Genomic DNA, 19328 nt, shown 5'->3' on the forward strand with positions numbered 1-19328 from the left:
CGGGGCTGGCCGGGCGGCATGCAGGCGGCGCGGCGCGCGCGCTCCCTCGTGAGCCGGGCGGGGCCGCGCGTCCTGGTGGGGCCGCGGGCGGGGGCGGGGGCGAGGGCGGGGCTGGGGGCGCCGAGGGGGCCGGGGGGGGATCGGGGCTGGGGGAGCCCTGGGGAGCGGGGCTGGAGGGGAGCGGGGTGGGAGAGCCCTGGGGAGCGGGGCTGGGGGAGCCCTGGGGAGCGGGGCTGGAGGGGAGCGGGGTGGGAGAGCCCTGGGGAGCGGGGCTGGAGGGGAGCGGGGTGGGAGAGCCCTGGGGAGCGGGGCTGGGAGAGCCCTGGGGAGCGGGGCTGGAGGGGATCGGGGTGGGAGAGCCCTGGGGAGCGGGGCTGGGGGAGCCCAGGGGAGCGGGGCTGGAGGGGAGCGGGGTGGGAGAGCCCTGGGGAGCGGGGCTGGGAGAGCCCTGGGGAGCGGGGCTGGAGGGGATCGGGGTGGGAGAGCCCTGGGGAACGGGGCTGGAGGGGAGCGGGGTGGGAGAGCCCTGGGGAGCGGGGCTGGGAGAGCCCTGGGGAGCGGGGCTGGAGGGGAGCGGGGTGGGAGAGCCCTGGGGAGCGGGGCTGGGAGAGCCCTGGGGAGCGGGGCTGGAGGGGAGCGGGGTGGGAGAGCCCTGGGGAGCGGGGCTGGGAGAGCCCTGGGGAGCGGGGCTGGAGGGGAGCGGGGTGGGAGAGCCCTGGGGAGCGGGGCTGGGGGAGCCCAGGGGAGTGGGGCTGGAGGGGAGTGGGGTGGGAGAGCCCTGGGGAGCGGGGCTGGGAGAGCCCTGGGGAGCGGGGCTGGAGGGGAGCGGGGTGGGAGAGCCCTGGGGAGCGGGGCTGGGAGAGCCCTGGGGAGCGGGGCTGGAGGGGAGCGGGGTGGGAGAGCCCTGGGGAGCGGGGCTGGGGGTGAGCGGGGCTGGGGGAGCCCAGGGGAGTGGGGCTGGAGGGGAGCGGGGTGGGAGAGCCCTGGGGAGCGGGGCTGGGGGGAGCCCTGGGGAGCGGGGCTGGGGGTGAGCGGGGCTGGGGGAGCCCAGGGGAGCGGGGCTGGAGGGGAGCGGGGTGGGAGAGCCCTGGGGAGCGGGGCTGGGAGAGCCCTGGGGAGCGGGGCTGGAGGGGAGCGGGGCGGGAGAGCCCTGGGGAGCGGGGCTGGGAGAGCCCAGGGGAGCGGGGCTGGAGGGGATCGGGATGGGAGAGCCCTGGGGAGCGGGGCTGGGGGAGCCCAGGGGAGTGGGGCTGGAGGGGAGCGGGGTGGGAGAGCCCTGGGGAGCGGGGCTGGGGGTGAGCGGGGCTGGGGGAGCCCAGGGGAGCGGGGCTGGAGGGGAGCGGGGTGGGGGAGCCCTGGGGAGCGGGGGTGGGGGAGCCCAGGGGAGCGGGGCTGGAGGGGAGCGGGGTGGGGGAGCCCTGGGGAGCGGGGGTGGGGGAGCCCAGGGGAGCGGGGCTGGAGGGGATCGAGTCTAAGGGGAAGCAAATCTGGGGGAGCCCTGGGGGATCGGGATGGAGGGGAGCGGGGATGGAGGGAGCAGGTCTGGGGAAGCAGCTGGGGGGTCCTGTCTGGAGGGGAGTGGGTATGGAGAGAGCGGGTCTGGGGAAGCACCAGGGGGATGGAGTTGGGGGGAGCAGGGGGCTGACGGCCCGGCCGTGGTGTGGGGCAGGTGGCAGGCCTGGGCAACTATGGGCTGCGAGGGACGCGGCACAGTGTGGGCATGGCCGTGCTGGACCGGCTCGCCGGGCAGCTGGCGGTGGCCGACCAGTGGCGAGCGGACGGGCAGTGTTGCGCTGACGTGGCCGTGGCCACGGCGCACGGCGTGGAGCTGGTGCTGCTCAAGCCACGGAGGCTGATGAACCTCAACGGGCTCAGCGTCGCCTGTGCCGGTGAGCAGCTCAGCATCGCCCCTCAGGGCCAGCCCAGTGGGGCTCGCAGATCCCTGGGATGCTCTGGGGCTTCTGCTATCTCAGCCCAGGGCCACGCTTTCTGCCCTGGGTCTGCTGTGCCCCTCAGACTCCCCCCCCCCCCCCCCCCCCGCAGAGGTTTTCTCTCTACACCCATCTCCCCCTCAGCTCATAGAGGGACACAGTCCTGAGCTAGCTGCTAGATGGCCCGGCAGTGTGAGGGAACTGGCTGGTTGCAGAGGAGCCCAGGCTCCTCCACATACCACCACACCACCAGCTTCCATGCCAGCCCTGCTGTGTCCGCCTGCCCTGCAGTCCACGGTCCCTTCAGCCCCACTTCATGGTCCCAGGGCACAGTGAACCAGTCCTCCCTCGCTTCCTGGACATATTTGTTTGTTTGTTTTTTCTAAAGCCAAGATGTACAACCTGAGCCCAAAAGACATTTACCTGGTTCACGACGACCTGGACAAGGCCCTGGGGAAGGTGGCAATCAAGCTGGGAGGCAGCGCAAGGTATGGGAGAGAGGAAGGGTAGAACAGCAACATCCCAGCAGCTCTCTAAGCCACTCTTATGACCCATGGCCCAGGCTTTACCTGTGCAACCTGATTTGGGGCCTTGCCGTGCTCCTGTAGGCACCAGGGCAGTTCCTGGCCACATACCGACAGTGCTTGCAGCCCCAGCGCCAAGCCCTGGGTCTGATCCCAGCTACAGAGGCAACAGCTGGCTGTTTGGGCAGCCTCTCAATTCCCGTCCTGGCAGAGAAAAGGCAGGAAGCATCCTGGAGGTGGCCCAGGAGGTGGATCCAGCCCATCAGCCGCACCACATGGACTTCATGTAGTACACCAGGGCCTGATGCCTCCACTCTGCCAGCCCCAGCTCAGCTCCTGAATCAGCCCCAAGACATTTAACTTAGGAACTCTTCCGCTGTGGGAGAGACAAGTGGGGCAGTGATAGTGCTGGAAACTGCTTCCATCCTGGTTGCAGCTGGGTTGCTCAAACTCAGCAGCTGCTGCCCAGAAGGGTGCTGTGCCATGGTGCTCAGTTGCATGTGCACCAGCTGCAGCAAGAGCCAAGACGCCCAGTACGTGCTGTCCCAACCCTGCTTCTCTTCATTCCCCCCACAGCCAGCCGCTCTCAACCCCAGGGTGCTCGGATGTGCCTGCAGAGGCGCAGGAGCTGCATGGCTGGCACAGACCATGTCTCCAGGTCCCTGCAGTGCGGGATCCTGAGCACCATCCCATGGAGGGGAGGGGGGTCTCTCACAGACTATCGGTGGGTTTTCTTCTCTCCGTAGGGGACACAACGGGGTTCGATCCTGCATCAGCGCTCTGCACTCCAACGTGAGTGGGCTCTTGGGGCAGGGGATCTGTCCTGCCCCTGCCCGCCTTGGTGCTGGCTTGCCATGCCCCTGCCCCAGGGCCCCCACTCCCTTGGACAAGCCCCATCCCCCTTCCCACCAGCCCTTTGCTCGTTCCCCCCCTTCCCTCCGCCTGTGCTTCCCAGAGGGCCTGATGTTGGCTTCGCCCCTGCTGAGGACATGGAAACAATTAGCTCCAGTGGATCCGCCTGGCCTAGCAGGAGCCTGGGGCCCAGCAGAGCCCGACAAAAGCCTCTTCCCAAAGTCCTGTTTTTTGGAACAGGGCCTGAAACCAGCCCAGGGGAAAGTGGGGAGGCCCATTTCCCTCACTGTCACCCAGGCCATCTCCCCTGTGCAGCACTGTCCCTCGTCCTCTCAAGCTGCTCAGAGCTAGCTCCACGGCCTCTGGGTTCCTATCCCGACTTGTGTGCCAAGGCCTGCAAGCTTCTGCTGTACTGCTGTGCTGGGGGCAGCTCCCTTCTCAGCCTGGCCCCTTGAGCTGCCTGCTGGTGGGGGCCATCTGCCAGCAGCTCCACCAGATGTTCCTTCTTCCTCAACAGGAGATGACACGGCTCAGGGTTGGCATCGGGCGGCCAGAGGGCGGAACGACAGTGACCTGCTACGTCCTGGGCCCATTCAACAGCAGGGAGCAGGAGATGCTGCAGCACGTTCTGAGCCAGGCAGCCACTTGCCTGCTGGAGCACATCCTGCAGAGGAGCGCATCCAGGGGAGAGCCAGGGGACAGGGGGTGACACTAATCCTTGACGACCTGCGTGGCTGATGGATAGGGTGCTCTGGGCTTTCCTGAGTGACCATGATGCCAAGCAGAGTGGGATTTGCCAGGCATCCTGGCAGGACACTAGGACAGTCTCAGTCCAGCCCCAATCTATTCACTTGTACGGATGGATCCAGACAGCTCCTGTGCACAGACCTCTGCAATGGCTTTAAAAGCAGTTTTGCACAGACATGAAATAAACCCCCAGCCCCAGTTCTGCCCTGCTCCTTCATCTACAGGGCAAGGTCCTGTTGTTGTCTCCCCTGCGCTGCCAGCTGAACTCCGGCTATCACTGGTTGCTGAGCTGGTCCAGGCTGGAGCTCTGGGCGTCTTCCTGTCCATCTTGCAGACTAAAGTCATCATTGGCTGTAGGCACAGTTCAAATGCGGCAGAGAGGGGACATGTTTGCACTCTAAGGCTCAAGTCCATGTTTCTGTCCCTGTTCTCCCAGACCAGGCTGGAGGAAAACTTCCAGAGGGGAAGGGATGGGCAATGGGAGGCAGACAGCCCCTCCTAAGGGTTCCCCCAGCTCTACCTGGTACGTCACCTTCAGGCTGCGGCAGGGGCATGGGCGGTTCCAGAAGGGGTAGCCTGTGAAGGTGGCTGGAGCCTCTCAGTATAGGCATGAGGTGGGACACAAGTAGCTGCATCCTGAAGGGCGTCTTGTTAGACATCCCAGGGAATACTCTTGGGGGCAAAACTGGATGCAGCTGGCTGGAGCTGCAGGGCCAGAGGGGAGAGCAGGCACTCAGGGAAGGGAGGGGATGGAGGTAGTGTGGCCCCCGTGTGCAGGCTTTGAGCCCTGCAGAGGGGGCCTGAGCAGGGTCCTGCTCAAAGTGCCAGGAGGATGCGTGCACGCAGGAGAGGGGGGCAGCGTACCTCCTTTTAGGTGCGTTTAGCTCACAGGTCTTGCTTTCCTTCAAAGCCAGCAGCAGCCCTGCAGCTGGGGACTCTGACAGCTCCTGCATCATCAGCCTGTTCCGCAGTTTGGCCCAGTGCTGGGATTTTCCCATCTTCTCCGACGGCCTCTGCACAGGGACAAGTGCTTGCTGCAATAACCCTTGGGCTCCAACCCAGCAGGCAAAGTCACTGGTTCCAGTGGGATCCTGGGAGCTATTTCCTTGTGCTGGGGCTCAGCCCCAGGGGCTGCAGCCTCTCACCTCCCTGAGGTCCCTGCTGCTGCCTCTGCCCTTGCTCAGAATGCTCTCCCTGCTCCACACGCGCCCCATCTCCCTTGAGGCCCTGCGCTGGTGCTGCTCTTCAGGCATCATCTTCCCCACTGTTGCTCGTGAGTCCTCCTCGCAGCTGCAGCAGCAGAAAGGACAGGGACGTGCATGGCCTCAAGTAAGGGAGCCACCAGCGCCCCACATCACACCTAGCTTTGCGGTGGGCAACACCATGGAGCTGCTGAGCCCGGCCAGGCTGGGAGCCAGTGTTGGTGCCCCCTGCGTGCCCAGGTCTGCCTTTCCTTCCTTCCTCTGCTCCAGCTTTTTGGAGCTATTTCTCCCTCAGGAAAATGCTGACTGCAAGGGCTTTAGCAAAGGTGCGTGGGGGGGTAAAGGGGATCCCCTTTTGAGTGTTGTGTCCCTCTTTTCATCCTCATGGTAATTCTCCTGTTCTGACTTCTGTAGGCTCCAAAATCATTTTGGCCTCATTGAAAAACAGTGGAAATTGAGAACTGCCTGGAATTTTATACCTCACCAACACGAGATCTACTCTCACTGAGCTGAAGCAATTGGCTGAGAAGTTTGGGGGCTGTCCTCACATTTTTTAAGTTATTTTTTTTTCTCTCTCTCTCTCTAAAACTGGAGTTTTCAACAGTTGGGAAAATTCTGGCTCCTCCTGGCAAGATCTGTTGTAGGTCTCATGCCAGACAAGGCAGCCCAAGGAACAGTTTCTCCCCACACACACACCAGTGCTGCTTCCCAAAGGCCCTGGGCTCCGTTTGTCAGGTCCTGTCTGGGCTACTTAGCCTGCAAGGTCTGCTGGGTCCGGTGTGCGGAGCGAGCAGTCTCTCACCCACCTCCCAGCAGGCACTGGAACGGACTGGGGAGCCTTGCTGGGTCACACGTACCGCAGTGCCGCAGCTGCTTCCTTCAGCTGCTCCAGCTGGCTCTGGACCTTCTTCCACTCCGTCTCATCCCCCAGCCCCTGCAGCATCTCACATAACGCGGTTAGCATCGAGATCACCTGCAAGCGGGAGACGGGCAAAGAGGCAGAGGATGGATGTCCCCAACCTCCCATCACCTCTCCACCCTGCCAAGCCACCCTAGCCTGCACTCGCTTGCCCTTCCATACACACTGTCTCCCCACAGCAAAGCTGCTCCAGTACTCAGAGCGCCCCGATACCGGCTCCCTGGGGAGAGGGGGATGGATGCTGCACATGGTTATGTCAGCCCCTTTGCTCCCCAGCGACCCCTCCCTGGGATGTAGGCTGGGACCTTGCGGTTGCAGACCATGCGCTTGGCCATTTCCTTCTCCCTGTCCTCCAGAAGATCCACTTGGATTTTCAGGTCACTCATGACTGCCTGGAGCTGTTCGTTATCCTTCAGAAGATCCCTGTTGTAGTTGTTCAGCCGGCCCAGCTGGGCCCTGAGGGCCACATTCTCCTGGATGACCTGCTGAGTGGTCTCATTCATCCTCCTGTGCGTCTCAGTTGCCAAAGCTTCCACTCGCTGCTCCATCTCCTTCATCAGGCTGTGAAGAAAAGAGGGCACGTCCCCCCAAACCATGAGTGAAGAGAGCAGCCCACCTTCACTGTGCTAAGGCTGCAGCTCCTCCCAGGTGTACCCACCATCCTGCCAGGACAGGGGCTCACTCCATCCCTCAGGGCACTTTCCTGAGCACCTCCATGTCACCCCCTCTTCCAGCCCTGATTCTCCTGATGGCCTGGGAAAGCACTTTCCCACAGCCCTGGCTGCAGGGAAACTGAGGCATAGCACAGTGACAGGAACAGGCAGGAGCAGAGCTTGGGGAAGCCTCCCATCCCCAGACAAACCTCTCCTTGTCCAGCATTGCTTTCTGCTCCAGGCTCTTGACTATGACCTCGTGCTTCTCCTCTTCCTTTTTCAGTTGCTCTTCCAGGGATGTGATTTTGGCCTTGAGCTGTCTGTTTTGTAACCTGAGCTCTTCCACCTGCTCACCTGCCAAAGAGGTCTGGAGAGGTCCCTCCGGCCAAGCCTGCTGCAGGGTGCCAACAGCCACAGCAGCGACAGCGCTTGCAGCGAGCTGGGAAGCTGCACCCACCCTGGGGATCATGGCAACCGAGCTGCCCTCAGCACCCACCCGGCTGCTAGTCTGATGCCGAAAGGAGCACCCAGGTGCCAGGCAGGGGTGGAGAGATGGGGTGGAGAGATGGGGTGGAGAGATGGGGTGGCACTAGGGGTCTGGCAAGGACTCGGATCTCCCCCAGCTCCCCAGGGAAGGGCTTGGTTGCAGCATTTCTAAGGAAACTACTCCTCCACTCCAGGCAGCCCTTGGTTTTCAGCCAGACGTTGCCCTGCGGAGCATTTGCTTGCTCCGGGGAGCTGAGGTTTAGCACCACGCAAGTGCAGGCTCTTGAAAAGCAAACACCTCCCTCTGAACCTGGCCAGGCTGGTTGGTGCCCAGCAGGTCTCAGCTGCACGTGCTGGTGCTCGAGCTGGTGTCAGGCTTTGGGTCGGGGAGGCTCAGCCTCCCCCAGGGAGGAGCCCGGGCCACGAAGGAAGGAGCGAAGGGCAGCCCTGACGCGGCACGTTACTTAGCAGCGACTTCTCAGCCGTGAGCTTCTCTTGGAGCTCCTGGGTGACGCGGTACGCCTCGGCGAGCTGCGCCTCCAAGGCCTCCCGGTCGGGCTCGCCGGGCTCGTCCGGCAGCGGCTCGCGGTCGCAGAGGGCAGCGATGCTGTCCTCCCGCCGGCACAGGGCCGCCAGCAGCGCCGCCTCCGCCTCCCGCTGCTGCTCCAGCACCTGCTCCAGCTTCTCCAGCGGCACGGCCTGGCCGCTCGCCATCGCCGGGGACGCCATCAAGAGGCGCCGCGCGCCAGTCCCGTCCTGCCCGGCCGAGCGGGCAGCTCCCGGGCCGCGGGAGAGGTGGGCCCGGCCCCCGTGAAGGACGTCCCCGCCGAGCCCCGCGGCCCCACCAGCCCCGCTCCCCTCGGGCCGGGGCGACGAGGATGGCCACCACAGCGACGAGGATGGCCACCACGGCAACGGGGATGGCCACCGCGGCGACGGCCCCAGCACTCCGGCCCCGGCAACGCGAGCCCCCGGCGGCAGCTCGCCGCAGCCGGACCTCCACCACCCCCTTGCTTACGAGGGGGTTTCCCCACCCATGCAGCCCCTGCGCCCGGGACCAGCTCGCCCAGTTTAAAGCCCTGGCCACACCAGCGCACGCTGCACCACCACGGCGTCCCGCTCTCGCCCCTGGTGCCCGCACAGCCAGCCTCTGCCCCCTGCCCCGGGGAGGCCGAGGGAGGCCGGGGCAGGTGGTGCCGCCGCAGCCCCCTCCTCCTTCTCCCACCCCAGTTTCCTCCTTCCCTTCGCCCTTGACAGGTTTTGCTCCCAAGTGGATGATCCCCCACTGAGGGACCGCCAAGCCCTCGCCGAGGGACACGCCAGCGGACACCACGGGGGGGCAAAGCTGTTCAGCCAGGCAACCCCCCCCCCCGGGCACGGCACAGCATGGCAGCTCAAAAAAAAAAAAAAGTCTGGTTTAATCCTCCCTGGGCTTCAGCCCCAATGTGACGCTGGCAAGGGCCAAGCCTGGATGGTGGCAAGGGGCAAAGCCTGCCACCTCGTGAGTGATCTGCAGATCCACGTGCAATGTCCAAGGAGCAACGAAAGAAACGGTAAGATTCAGCCCATGCCCCCGGCTCAACCAGCAGCCAGAAAAACAACCCCCAGAGTCCGGACGGGCAGGAGATGGTGGAGTTTTGCATTGCTCCGGACAGTCCTGCCCTCCCAGGGAGATGTGTCCCCAGGAGGGATGCAGCATTGTGGTCCACAAGTCCCTCCACCAAGCACAGGAAGAGCTCTGAGGTCTCACTCAGAGCCAGGGGGACAAACCCTGTGTCAGGGCCTGCCCCGTGCAGAGTCTGCAGGACCCTGCGGGGTCCAGCCAGGGCGACTGCGTCTCTCACCCACGAACCAGCAGGATCAACCGCGGGGCTGTGGCCCGTGACCTTCCCACCTTGGTCACAGCGTCGCACCCCTAGGAAGAAAGGAAAAGCACCGCGTTAGTGTTTAAGGCCAGGCTGGTCGCAGAGGGACAACCCACCCCTGCCACCCCCACCAGCCCAGCTTTTGATCCTGGAGGCACCGCGGCGCTCGGGGCCAGCAACCCGCCGCGGGCGCTCGCCTGCCGAGCCCGTCGCGCTGGGGCTGGAAGCTCTTCCCACCTTCCCACTCGCTTTGACTCTTCGCCAGCCAGCCAAGGTCACTTCGCACGCCCGGCGTGAAAAACCAAACTCCCCGGCCGCCGCAGCACGCGCCGCCCCGGCTCTGCCTCCGCGCGGCTCCCCGCAGCCCCAGCCCCGGCCCCGGGAAGGAGCCGCCGGGCAGCTCCCAGCAGGGCAGCGGCGAAACAGGGCCCTGCTGGCTTGCGAGCTCCCGCGCCGCCCGGCTGCCCCGGCCCTCGGACGCGTCCGCGCCGGGACTAAAGGCCAAGGGCGGGTTGCTTTGCAGCCTCCCCCGGTCTGGCTGCTCCCGGGGCGGCTCTCGCTGCCAGCACTAGCAACCTCAGACAGCAGGACCGTGTCAGGGAAAGTCTGACCCAGCGTTAACCGTGCCGGCGCCGCCTTCGGGCGCAGCGAACCCGGGACGCCCGGCTCCCCGCACGGACCGCCCTGGGAAACGCGGCCCCTGGCGCAGGGGCACCCGTTTTAACGCGTGCGGGAGAGCAAACGAAGACAAGGACCTTTGGGGTGAAACATGCCCCTACAAGAGGCCCCAGCACCCTTCAAGCTAATGTGACTTTTGCACAAGGTGAAGGAGTTTTTTCCCTTCCTTGCTTGACTGAGAGAGGCACAGAGACGGGGCCAGCAGGAATACGGCCTCTTGGTCCCCTCTAGCCCCACTCAGGGCACTCGGGACCGCACCAGGGACCGCACAGCCACGAGCTGTGCCTTGGCCCTCTCCTGCCTCAGTTTCCCTGCCTGGAAGAGAAGGTGCCTTGTCTCCGCTCCCTGGTGCTCCAAGACTGGCAGGGAGAAGGGGTAGAGACAGGCAGCGAAAAGAAACCAGGAGGCTGAGCCGCATCCCAACACAGCGCTCGGAGGGAGACGCTTTCCGGCCGCTCCGTCCCCCGGCGGCGAGGAGGAGGGGATCGGAGAGGCGCCCCGCGGCTGCTCCCGCAGGCCTCGCTCACCGTCAGAGCTCGTCGCGGGCGGCCGAGCGGAGCGAGTGGCCCGCGCCGCCCCGCGAGTCCTTCAGGGTCTTCCGCGAGCCGTTCCAGCCCGTCTCCTTGGAGTCGTCGTCCCAGATGGTGGAGGTCTCCGTGTCGCTCAGCCAGTTGCTGTCCCCGGCGTAGTGGGTGGGATACACCAGGAGGGGGTGAGCCGAATACACCAGCAGGTCCCGCGGGGCGAAATGCCGCTTGTAGTCCTCGCTGGGGAAGGCAGGGCGGACGCGGGAGAACGCATCCAAACACGGAGCGCGGCGAGGAAGGGGCTGGGAAAGGGGGACCGACCGCCCGGAGCTGGGGCAGCCACCGCCCGGGGCGGGCGACGGCGAGGAAGGCGCCTGCCCCAACGCCCGGAGAAGGGGTCCCGGGAAAAGCGAGGCGCTGGGCCGCGCGGCCTCCCGCCGCCCCCCGAGCCCTCCCCGGCTCTGAGGCAACGTCTCAAACCGCGGCCAAGGCGCCGCGCCGGGGCCAGGCCGGCCGGGGAGCTCCCCCCTCACCCACCCCCGCCGCCATCGCCCTCCCCGCGCCCGGCTGGGGAGCAGCGCCCGGCTCGGGCGGAGGGAGCGCGGCGGCGCGGCTTCGGCTCGCGCGCGGGGCGCCCGGCTGCCCCTGGTTCACATCCGTCCGTGTCCCCCCCCCCCCAAACCAGCCTCCCTTTCCGGCGGGTCCCGGCACCGCCGAGCCACGGGGCTGAGATCCCCGGCTCCATCCGCGCCGCCGGCCCCACCGCCACCTTCCCCGCGCCGGCACGGGGCCATTTTCCAGCGGCCGGCGGCCAAGCGGCACCCTGGGGGGAATGAGCTCATGCAGGCAGATGTTTTTCTTCGGCGTGAGTAACACCAGGGAGGACGGGGCGACGGAGGAGAAGAAACACGTGTTCCTCGGCCACTGCGGCCCCCTCCTCCTCCTCCTCCTCCTTACTTGGGGTGCTTGTCGTACATGATGGGCAGGAACTCGTCCACCGGCAGCATTTTGGAGAGGGGCTCGGCGGCCAGGAGCTTCCGGGCGCCGCGGCGGGAGATGGCGTAGGCCAAGGTCCAGTAGGAGTAGCTGGCCACCACCAGGTTTCGCACGCCCTCCACGGGCGCCTCGTCCTCGGCGTTCACCTGCTTCCGGCCCAGGTAGCTGCGGGCGAGCGGTGAGGGCCGCCGTGGGCGCCCCACGCCTCGGCCCCCGCGCCGCCCCGGCCCCCCGCACCTACATGAGGTCCCAGTCCCGCTGCGCCCGCTCCAGCTCCTCCATGAGCCGCCGCAGCCGCGCCGGGAAGGAAACCTCGAAGCGCACGTCGTCCTCGAAGACCACCGACCGCTCCAGCCCCCGGGACGCGATCTGCGGGGAGGGCGGCGTGGCGTGAGCCCCCCCAGCCCAGTCCCCCAGCCGGCCCCCCAGCCCGGCCCCCTACCTCCTTCCAGACGTTGTAGTGGCTGAGGAAGCAGCCGACCTCGCCCTTGGTGAGCGTGCGGCCGGAGAAGGGGTCGTAGTAGCCCGGCAGCAGGTCTACGCCCAGCACCTTGATGTCGCTGCTGTTGAGGGCGCTGCGAGGCGAGGGGCCGCGTCGGCGAGAGCCTGCTCGGCTGGGCCTGCCCCCCGGCGCGGGGACGCGTCCCGCCGCCGCCGCCCCCCGCCCGCGGTCACCTGCCGTCCACGGCGTCCACCACCCGCGGGGCGATCTCCAGCTCCCGCAGCGAGTCCAGCATCCGCCGGCGCCGGTCCGGCCTCCGCACCAGGTTGATGAGGAAAATCTAGGGAGGAAGCAGAGAGTCTCGCCAAGGGAGGGGGGCACGGCACCCCACAGCCGTGGGGAGCCACCCGGCTGCCTCCTTGGTGGGGAGATGCTCTGCGGCAGGACGCCTGATAGGGGAGCAGGAGGAGGGACGGACGGAGGGACCGGAGGGACGCGCGGACGCCGGGGGGTCCCTCAGGCGCTCACCTCATCGAAGCCCATCTTGGTGAGCGGCTTGGGCAGGAGGGAAATGTGCCTGGAGCGCTGCATGGGGGGCCCGTCCACTGCGGGGAGACGGGACGTGGGGCTGGGGGGGACTCGGCCGCGGCCATGGCCCCACCGCCGGGACCGACCCCGGCTGGCAGCACCCCCGAGCCGACAGAGCCAGGCAGCCCCACGCAGCGCGCGCAGGCAGCAGTGGGGTGAGCCCCAGCTCGGGGCGGGGGACGTCCCCAGGGGTCCCTTCACCCGCGGGCGCTCACCCATGGCTTCCAGCGTGAGATGCACAAAGTTGACGCGCTCGTCCTCCAGCGTCTGGTGGGCCTTCACAGGGACGTTGATGTAGCCGAAGCGCTGCTGGTTGCACACGTGGACCTCCACACCTGCCGGACGGCGTGGGTGAGCACCCTCGGCCAGCGGCCCCGCCGCCCGCCCTGGCACCGCCACGATCCTCCCGTGGGCCACCAGCACCTCACCGGCGGCCTGGCACGAGTAGGCAAAGACGATGATATCATCGAAGGACCAGGTGTAGTTGGGGTGGGGAGGGTAGAAGGCCAGCCGGGACGTCTCCTCCTTCCGCAGGTCGATCAGGAACGTGGCGTAAACCATGGGGACAGCGAAGCAGCCTACGCGCTGGCGGTTCTTGGTGGGGAAGTAGTCGGCCGTCCGGCGGTAGTACCCCTACGACGCACATTGGCATGATGCCTCGACCATCCCATGGGCTCCTCCATCCCACACTACAGCACACGGCAGCAAGGGGAGCCGCAGAGATGCTGTTCCTGAGGACATGGAGCAGCATGGCACGGGGGAAAACACCAGTGGGGCTCTCTGGGGCATGCAGCAGCCCTGCAGAGTGAGCCAGGCGCCCACAGCATACCTGGGGCGTTATCCCGCACCAGAAGTTGGAGTAGTAGGTCTGGGAGTCCAGCATGGGGGCGACCACTGACTTGTTCTGCGCCATGAGGAACTTGAGGGTCTGGTTGTTGGTCAGGATGCTGTCCGTGTCCACAAACTAGGGGCAAAACACACATCCCGCAGGTCCGGATCTGCCACCCTCAGCCACAACTCCCATCTGCCACCTCCTACACGGTGGCATTTGCCCTGGACACGGGAGGCACAAATGGCTGTGGGGGGATGTCAGGGGCACGGTCCTGCTCGCCCCGTTTCCAGTTTCCTCACCAGGATGTAATCAGCCCGCTGCTCCCGGGCGAAGGTCAGAGCCTCCTGCTTGAGCCGCATGAGGTTTTCATAGCGTTTGTCGCTCCAGTGCTTGGGACCGAGTTCGTCAGGGTAGGAGCTGCACCGGGGAAAGCAGGGGTTAAAACAGCGGCCGCCGGGAACATCTAAACTCGGTGCACACCGCGTGCCGGCCGGCTGAGTCAGCTCAGCCAGGGGCAGCGTCTGATCTGCCTCGCTGCAGGCTCGTTCTGGCAGCGGCCGCGCTCCGGAGCGGAGGGGATGGGTGGGTGGGTGGGTGCCCTCTCCCAGCCCCCCAGCCCCGGGTCCGTCCTTGCGGGCGACACGGCTCTGCGGGCAGGGAGAAGGGGGGAAACCCGAGCCCAGGGCGGCTTCGCGGTCGGGTCGGCTTCCCCGGCAAGCGCATTCCAGGCGGAGGGGCTGGGTGGAAACAGGCTCTCGCTGTCTGCAGCTAGGTCCGGGGCCTCCCGCCCCGAGCGAGCCCGGGGCGGACCCATGCCGCCAGCCTGGGCACTCGCCCAGCGGCTCTGGGGAGCACACGCAGCCCGGGCACTATGCTGTGCTGGAGACAGACCTCTGCCATGCCAAGACACAAATGATTTTCAATGCCACCAGCGAGCTGGCACCCAGAGCCCATCCTAAACCAGGCCAGAACTGCCCCAGGCTAGAGGAGGGCAACGGAGCATCTTCTGCAAAAAGCTCTGCAGGGATCAAACACCCCCATATAAGGAAACGCAACGGGGAGAGGCTGCAGGAGGAGGAGGTGCAAGGCACCAAGGTCTTGCAGCCTGCGTCTTGCAGCCGGCCGCTGCTCCAGGCCCTTCCCCGGCAGCCGGGTAGGGAGCCGGACAGGGCCCTGCAGCCTCACCTGGGCTCCTCCTCCGCGCGCCACTGCACCGAGTGGTAGTCCTTCCCCACAGCCGTGAGCCATTCCCGCAGCATCGCCGTGGTGTTGTCTGAGTTGTGGTCTGTCACGCACCTGGGGAAGAGGCAGAGACGTCAGCTCAGCTCTGGCCCAGCCCTGTATCCTGGCCCCAAACGGCCCCCCTCCATCCCGTGGGATTCAAGGAGGTCCCTGTATCGAAAAGAAGCGGATGGGGCTCAGCGCCTCCTCATCACAAACACGTGTCACGGCCCAGCGAGCGGCAGGGCAAAGAGATCGGGCTGCCCGGTCTAACACCCACTGCACAGGTCGCCTGGTCACTGGGTGCCTCAGTTTCCCTCTGTACAGCAGGGCTTTGCCCATCCCTGCAAAGGCAGCTGAGAGCTAGCTCAGGGGAAGGCAGTGGACAAGGAAACGGGCAGGTTAACCCAGCTCCAGGGGGCAGGATTGGTGCCCATCACAGCCCCCACCTCCAGACAGCACCGGCAGCCCGAAGACGTGGCTCCCCCCCCAAAGGGAGCCGAACAAGCCCCTCTTCCCAGCGCTGTAAACGCTTCTAGAGCCGAGACGCTGACACCAGCAAACGAAGGAAGCGGCATTTGCTTGGAAAATTAACATGTAATTTGAAGTAATCCCGACGGCGCTTGCAGGAGAGGGCACACAGAGGGGTAATTTCTTCCAAATTGCCGCCTTGCCGGCCACAGCTCCGGACAGTGCACGCCGGCCTGCGGCCACCGGCTCTCCTTTCTCCTCGGCCCATCCTTCTCCCAGGCCCAAATTAGCTCATGCCGAGCTTTGCCTTCCCAGTCCCAGCCCCGCCGCCTCCCACCCCGGACCAGCGCGGGCTGGGGCAGAGGACGGACACTCCCTCCCCGTCCGTCCGCACACCGCATTGCGCCGACCGGCTCCAGCGCTGTTCGCCCGGGAGCCGCTCGGAGGGGAGGCTCCGACCGAGCTGAGCCCCACATCGCGCCGGTGGCGGCCCCACAGCCCCCAGCCCCTGCGAGGGGGCCGAGCGGCACTAGCTCTCCAGCAGACCACACTCCAGACCCCCCCCCCCGGAGCAGGGGCAGAGCCGGGGCTGCCGGCTCCCGCGTGCCGCTCGGGGCTCGGCGGCAGCAGCACGGAGACGCACGCAGATGGCAAAGAAATCAGATGCTCTTAAAAAGCGCCGTTCGGCCCCGCCGGCCAGAGCAGGCTCCCGGGGGCCCCGGCAGAGCGGACGGCCCTCGCCGGGCGCACAGCACCCACTGGGTGACTCCCGCCACGGCCCAAGCATCCCGCACCCGCTCCGGCCGGGACCCTCCGCCCCAGCCGGCCCGCCGCAAGGACGGGCTAGGCGGAGGGGAACGGGGACTCCTCTCCCAGCCGCCACCCCCGGCACCGGGAAGGGGTTTTGGGGGGGAGGGGGATCCTTGGGAAAGAGGAGGGACGGGACCAAGCCCTGCGCGGGGTGGGGGCGGCGTTTCGTGCTGATGTGGACAGTGTTCCCCCCCCCGGGCTCCCTTCCCCTCGCCGGCCCCACAACTTTGGGAGGGGAAAGGCGGTGGGGTGAGGGGGGAGGGATTTCCTGCCTCTGGGGCCAGAGGGGCAGTGCCCCAGCACTGGCTGCGCTGTGGGGCAGCCCCCCCAGCAGGGCCGGTCCCCCTCTCCCCAGAGTGCCCAGCAGGTCCCCCACACCGGGCAGTGCCACCCTGTGCTGGGTGCATTCCCAGCCCTCCGGTAGGGCACTTACCTCCGGGGTCCCTGCTCCCCCAGGGATCCCCGTGACCCACAGGGGTCCCCATTTCCCCCCCCCCCGGGTCCCCACCCTCTCCTGTCCCCCCCCCGGGTCCCTGTTCCCTCCAGAGATCCCTGTTACCCCTGCAATAGTCCCCATTGCCCGTAGGGTCCCCCCAGGGTCCCTGTTACCCCCGTGGTCCCTCCAGGACCCCCATCTCCCAGTTACCCCTGTTACCCCATGGCCCCCGTACCCCACAAGGTCCCCATCAGCCCAGAGTCCCCCTTCCCCAGGCTCCCCACTGCCTCCCCACGGTCCCTGCTATCCCCACGGTCCCCACTACCCACCCCGATCCCTTCAGGACCTCCGTGTCCCACAGGGTCCCCGTCACCCCTCTTCCCCCCAGGCTCACTATTACCCCGGGGTCCCCATTCCCCCAAATCTCCCTTCCCCCTAGGGTCCCTCCAGCGTCCCCAGCGCCTCCGCAGCCCCCCGACGCTCCCTGTTATCCCCGGGGTCCCTCCAGCCCCCCCGACGGCACCCGCTTCCCCGGGGGCCCCGCATCGCCCCGGGGGCCCCGCCGCCCCCCGGGGGGCCCCGCCGCCCCTCACCACAGGGCGGTGCTGGCGGCGGGGAAGTCCAGGCGCTCCAGGGCGCCGAGGCAGTGCGGGAGCGAGTGCTGCGCGTTGCGGGCCAGCAGCGCCAGCACCAGCCGCGGCGGCGCGGGGCCGGGGCCGGGGCCGGGGCCGGGGCTGGCGGGGCCCGGGGGGGCCGCGCCCGGCGCCGGCGCCGGCAGCAGCAGCAGCAGCGGCAGCAGCGGCAGCGGCAGCGGCAGGAGGGCGCGGAGCGGCCCCGCGGCGCCCATGGCGGAGCGCGGAGCGCGGCGGCGGGCGGGGACGGGGCGGGCTGAGACCCAGCGCACTCAGCGCACCCCCCGCCCCCGGCCCGGCCCCCGCTCCCCTCCCTCCCTCCCTCCATCCCTCCCTCCCTCCCTGCGGGACCCCCGTGGCGAGGGGACCCCGCTGCGGGGGGAGCCCGCATCAGGCTTGCACTCACCCCCCCCAGCGTTCCCCCCCTCCAAAAATATATATATATACACATAACACCCCCAAATACCCCCTGGCCGGGCGGGAGCTTGCTTTCCACCCAGGCAGGGTGTTGCAGCCAGGGCGCAGGGCACCGCGAGCCCCGCGAGCATCCCGCGAGCTCGGCCCCGGCGCAGCGGGGCGCCGGCCCGTCAGCACCCCGGGGCGCGCGCCCCCGGCGCGAAGGGCCTGCCGCAGGCACGTCGGCAACGCGGCCAAGCAGCCCCGTGGCCTTGGAAACATCCAGCCAAAAATGCTGGTTAACCACCAGATCCGTAAACAGCGTCGTCAGCTCCCGGAGCAAGCACCGGCTGGGAAGACGGCCGGATCCCCGGGAGGAACCGCCGCGTGCGCCCGCGCGGCCGGCTCCAGCGCGGGCTGCGCCCGGCCCGACCTTCGCGCCGGCCCCGGCCGCTGCGGCTCCGTCGCCCCGCACCGCGTCTTGGCTCGACTCCCGGCAATCTCTGAAAAGGCACCAGACACGGAGTGATCGCAGGGGGCTTGGGGAGGAGGAAAGTTTCCCGCAGCCCCTGGGAGAAATGACCCAAAAGCAGAAACGGAAAAGACGAGAGGGAAAGCGCCCGGCACGCGCTGGGTCCGGCCTGCCGCGTTTCCTTCCTTGCCGGCAGCTCCATCCCGGGAAGGGAAAACCCAGGGCGCTGGGAGCCGGGGCTGGAGGCAGCGCTGTTCCCAGGGACGCAGTTTCCCCATCTCCCAGCTCTCCTTCGTTCCTGGGCGTTAATTATGCCCCCGTGGGGGGGAGTTTCGGCCGAGTGGGAAACCGGTACTTCTCCCTGCTCCGTACGGACACCAGCATCCGTGGGATGGAAGATGCTCCGAGGGCTGGTGGCAGCGGGATCTCAGGGACCCCGTCAGCTCCGGAGGGAGCCCCTCACCCAGGGGTGCTGCTGGGTGGCCCGGGGGGGTGGCCAGGAGAAGAGCGGGGACCTCTGCTGCCCTTGGAGGTCCCATCCCCGCAGGCCGGCAGCCTCCTGCCGCGCAGCCGGCTGCTGCCATCTCCCGGTCCCGAGCGCCGCTGCCGCGCGCCCGCTCGGCCTTGCGGCGACGCAGCCCCAGGGCGCAGGGGTCCCCCGTGGGGGGGGGTCCCAGCGGGGCCGGCCCCACGGCCGATCCCCCCTCCCCCCCCGCGCCGCAGCCGCCACAGCCCTCCGCTGCCCCGAGCGCCCGGGGATGGGCACGCGGCTCTCGCGCTGCAGAGGTTGTTCAGCGCCAGAAATAAATACGGGGCGGGGGGGGGGGGGGCTGTTCAGGGGCCTGGGGCCCCGAAATGCCAAGCAGGGCCCTGCCGAGGCTGCAGCCCGGCGAGTCAGGCAGCAGCTCCAGCTCCCTTCTGCCAGGCGAAGGAAGGGGCAGCGTTCTGCACCGCGCCGTGGGGAAACTGAGGCACGGGCAGGGCTGGGCTGCAGCCGGCACGAGGCCAGGCAGCCCTCTGCCTCGCCTTGCTCCGCTGAAATCGCAGTCATTCCTAACAGAGAATAATTACAATTTTTCCCCCTTTTCCTGACACAGCTGAAGAGGGCAGGGTAGAGCTGGCAAGGCCTGGGCGTGGATACGCCCTGTGTGCGTGTAACACCACATGCACACGCACCCTCGTGTGTGCTGCACACACAGCCCGTGCACACCCACACCCATGCACACTCCTCATGTGCACACACACACAGCCCGTGTGCACACAGGCTGTATACATGCACACATCTCCTGCGTGCACACATACTGCGTGCATGTAGCCCACAGTGTGCACACACACTGCATGCACACACACCCCATTTGCACACACACCCCATGTGCACACATACTGCATGCATGCAGCCCACAGCGCACGCCCACCCCCATTTGCACACACACTGCATGCACACTCACTGCATGCACACACACCCTGCATGTACACATACTGCATGCACGCAGCCCACAGTGCACACACCCGTATTTGCACACACACTGCATGCACACACGCCCGACATGCACACATACTGCATGCACGCAGCCCACAGTGCACACACGTACTGCATGCACACACACCCCCTGTGTGCACACACTCTCCATGCCTGCGCACACGCTGT

General features: G+C 67.2%; 3 protein-coding genes across 4 annotated transcripts; 1 reads left to right on the top strand and 2 right to left on the bottom strand.

The window, feature by feature from the left end:
* PTRH1 (peptidyl-tRNA hydrolase 1 homolog) lies at positions 1-4252 on the top strand. Of its 2 annotated transcripts, none has more exons than XM_062590915.1 (5): positions 1-48; positions 1670-1889; positions 2320-2419; positions 3202-3247; positions 3825-4252. In XM_062590915.1, the coding sequence occupies exons 1-5, from the start codon at positions 19-21 to the stop codon at positions 4014-4016; spliced, it is 588 nt and encodes a 195-aa protein (XP_062446899.1). In that variant the 5' UTR covers positions 1-18; the 3' UTR covers positions 4017-4252. The 2 variants fall into 2 exon arrangements, with proteins under 2 accessions (XP_062446899.1, XP_062446898.1); XM_062590914.1 differs by having other exon boundaries at positions 7-75.
* On the bottom strand, positions 4187-7618 carry CFAP157 (cilia and flagella associated protein 157). The gene is made up of 7 exons (XM_062590913.1): positions 7038-7618; positions 6481-6736; positions 6114-6229; positions 5200-5344; positions 4919-5067; positions 4575-4759; positions 4187-4405 (listed from the first exon to the last, which is right to left on the bottom strand). Exons 1-7 carry the CDS (start codon positions 7295-7297, stop codon positions 4329-4331), a joined length of 1188 nt encoding a protein of 395 aa, XP_062446897.1. The 5' UTR covers positions 7298-7618; the 3' UTR covers positions 4187-4328.
* A 1095-nt stretch (positions 7619-8713) lies between these two features.
* CERCAM (cerebral endothelial cell adhesion molecule) lies at positions 8714-16906 on the bottom strand. Its single transcript, XM_062591117.1, has 13 exons — positions 16774-16906; positions 14428-14538; positions 13542-13659; positions 13240-13374; positions 12839-13043; positions 12626-12745; positions 12351-12427; positions 12056-12162; positions 11823-11955; positions 11622-11749; positions 11342-11545; positions 10385-10624; positions 8714-9229 (listed from the first exon to the last, which is right to left on the bottom strand). Exons 2-12 carry the CDS (start codon positions 14499-14501, stop codon positions 10387-10389), a joined length of 1539 nt encoding a protein of 512 aa, XP_062447101.1. The 5' UTR covers positions 14502-14538; positions 16774-16906; the 3' UTR covers positions 8714-9229; positions 10385-10386.
* Positions 16907-19328: the final 2422 nt, after the last annotated feature.

Source organism: Rhea pennata, chromosome 18, assembly GCF_028389875.1.
Source record: "Rhea pennata isolate bPtePen1 chromosome 18, bPtePen1.pri, whole genome shotgun sequence".
Taxonomy (NCBI): Eukaryota; Metazoa; Chordata; class Aves; order Rheiformes; family Rheidae; genus Rhea; species Rhea pennata.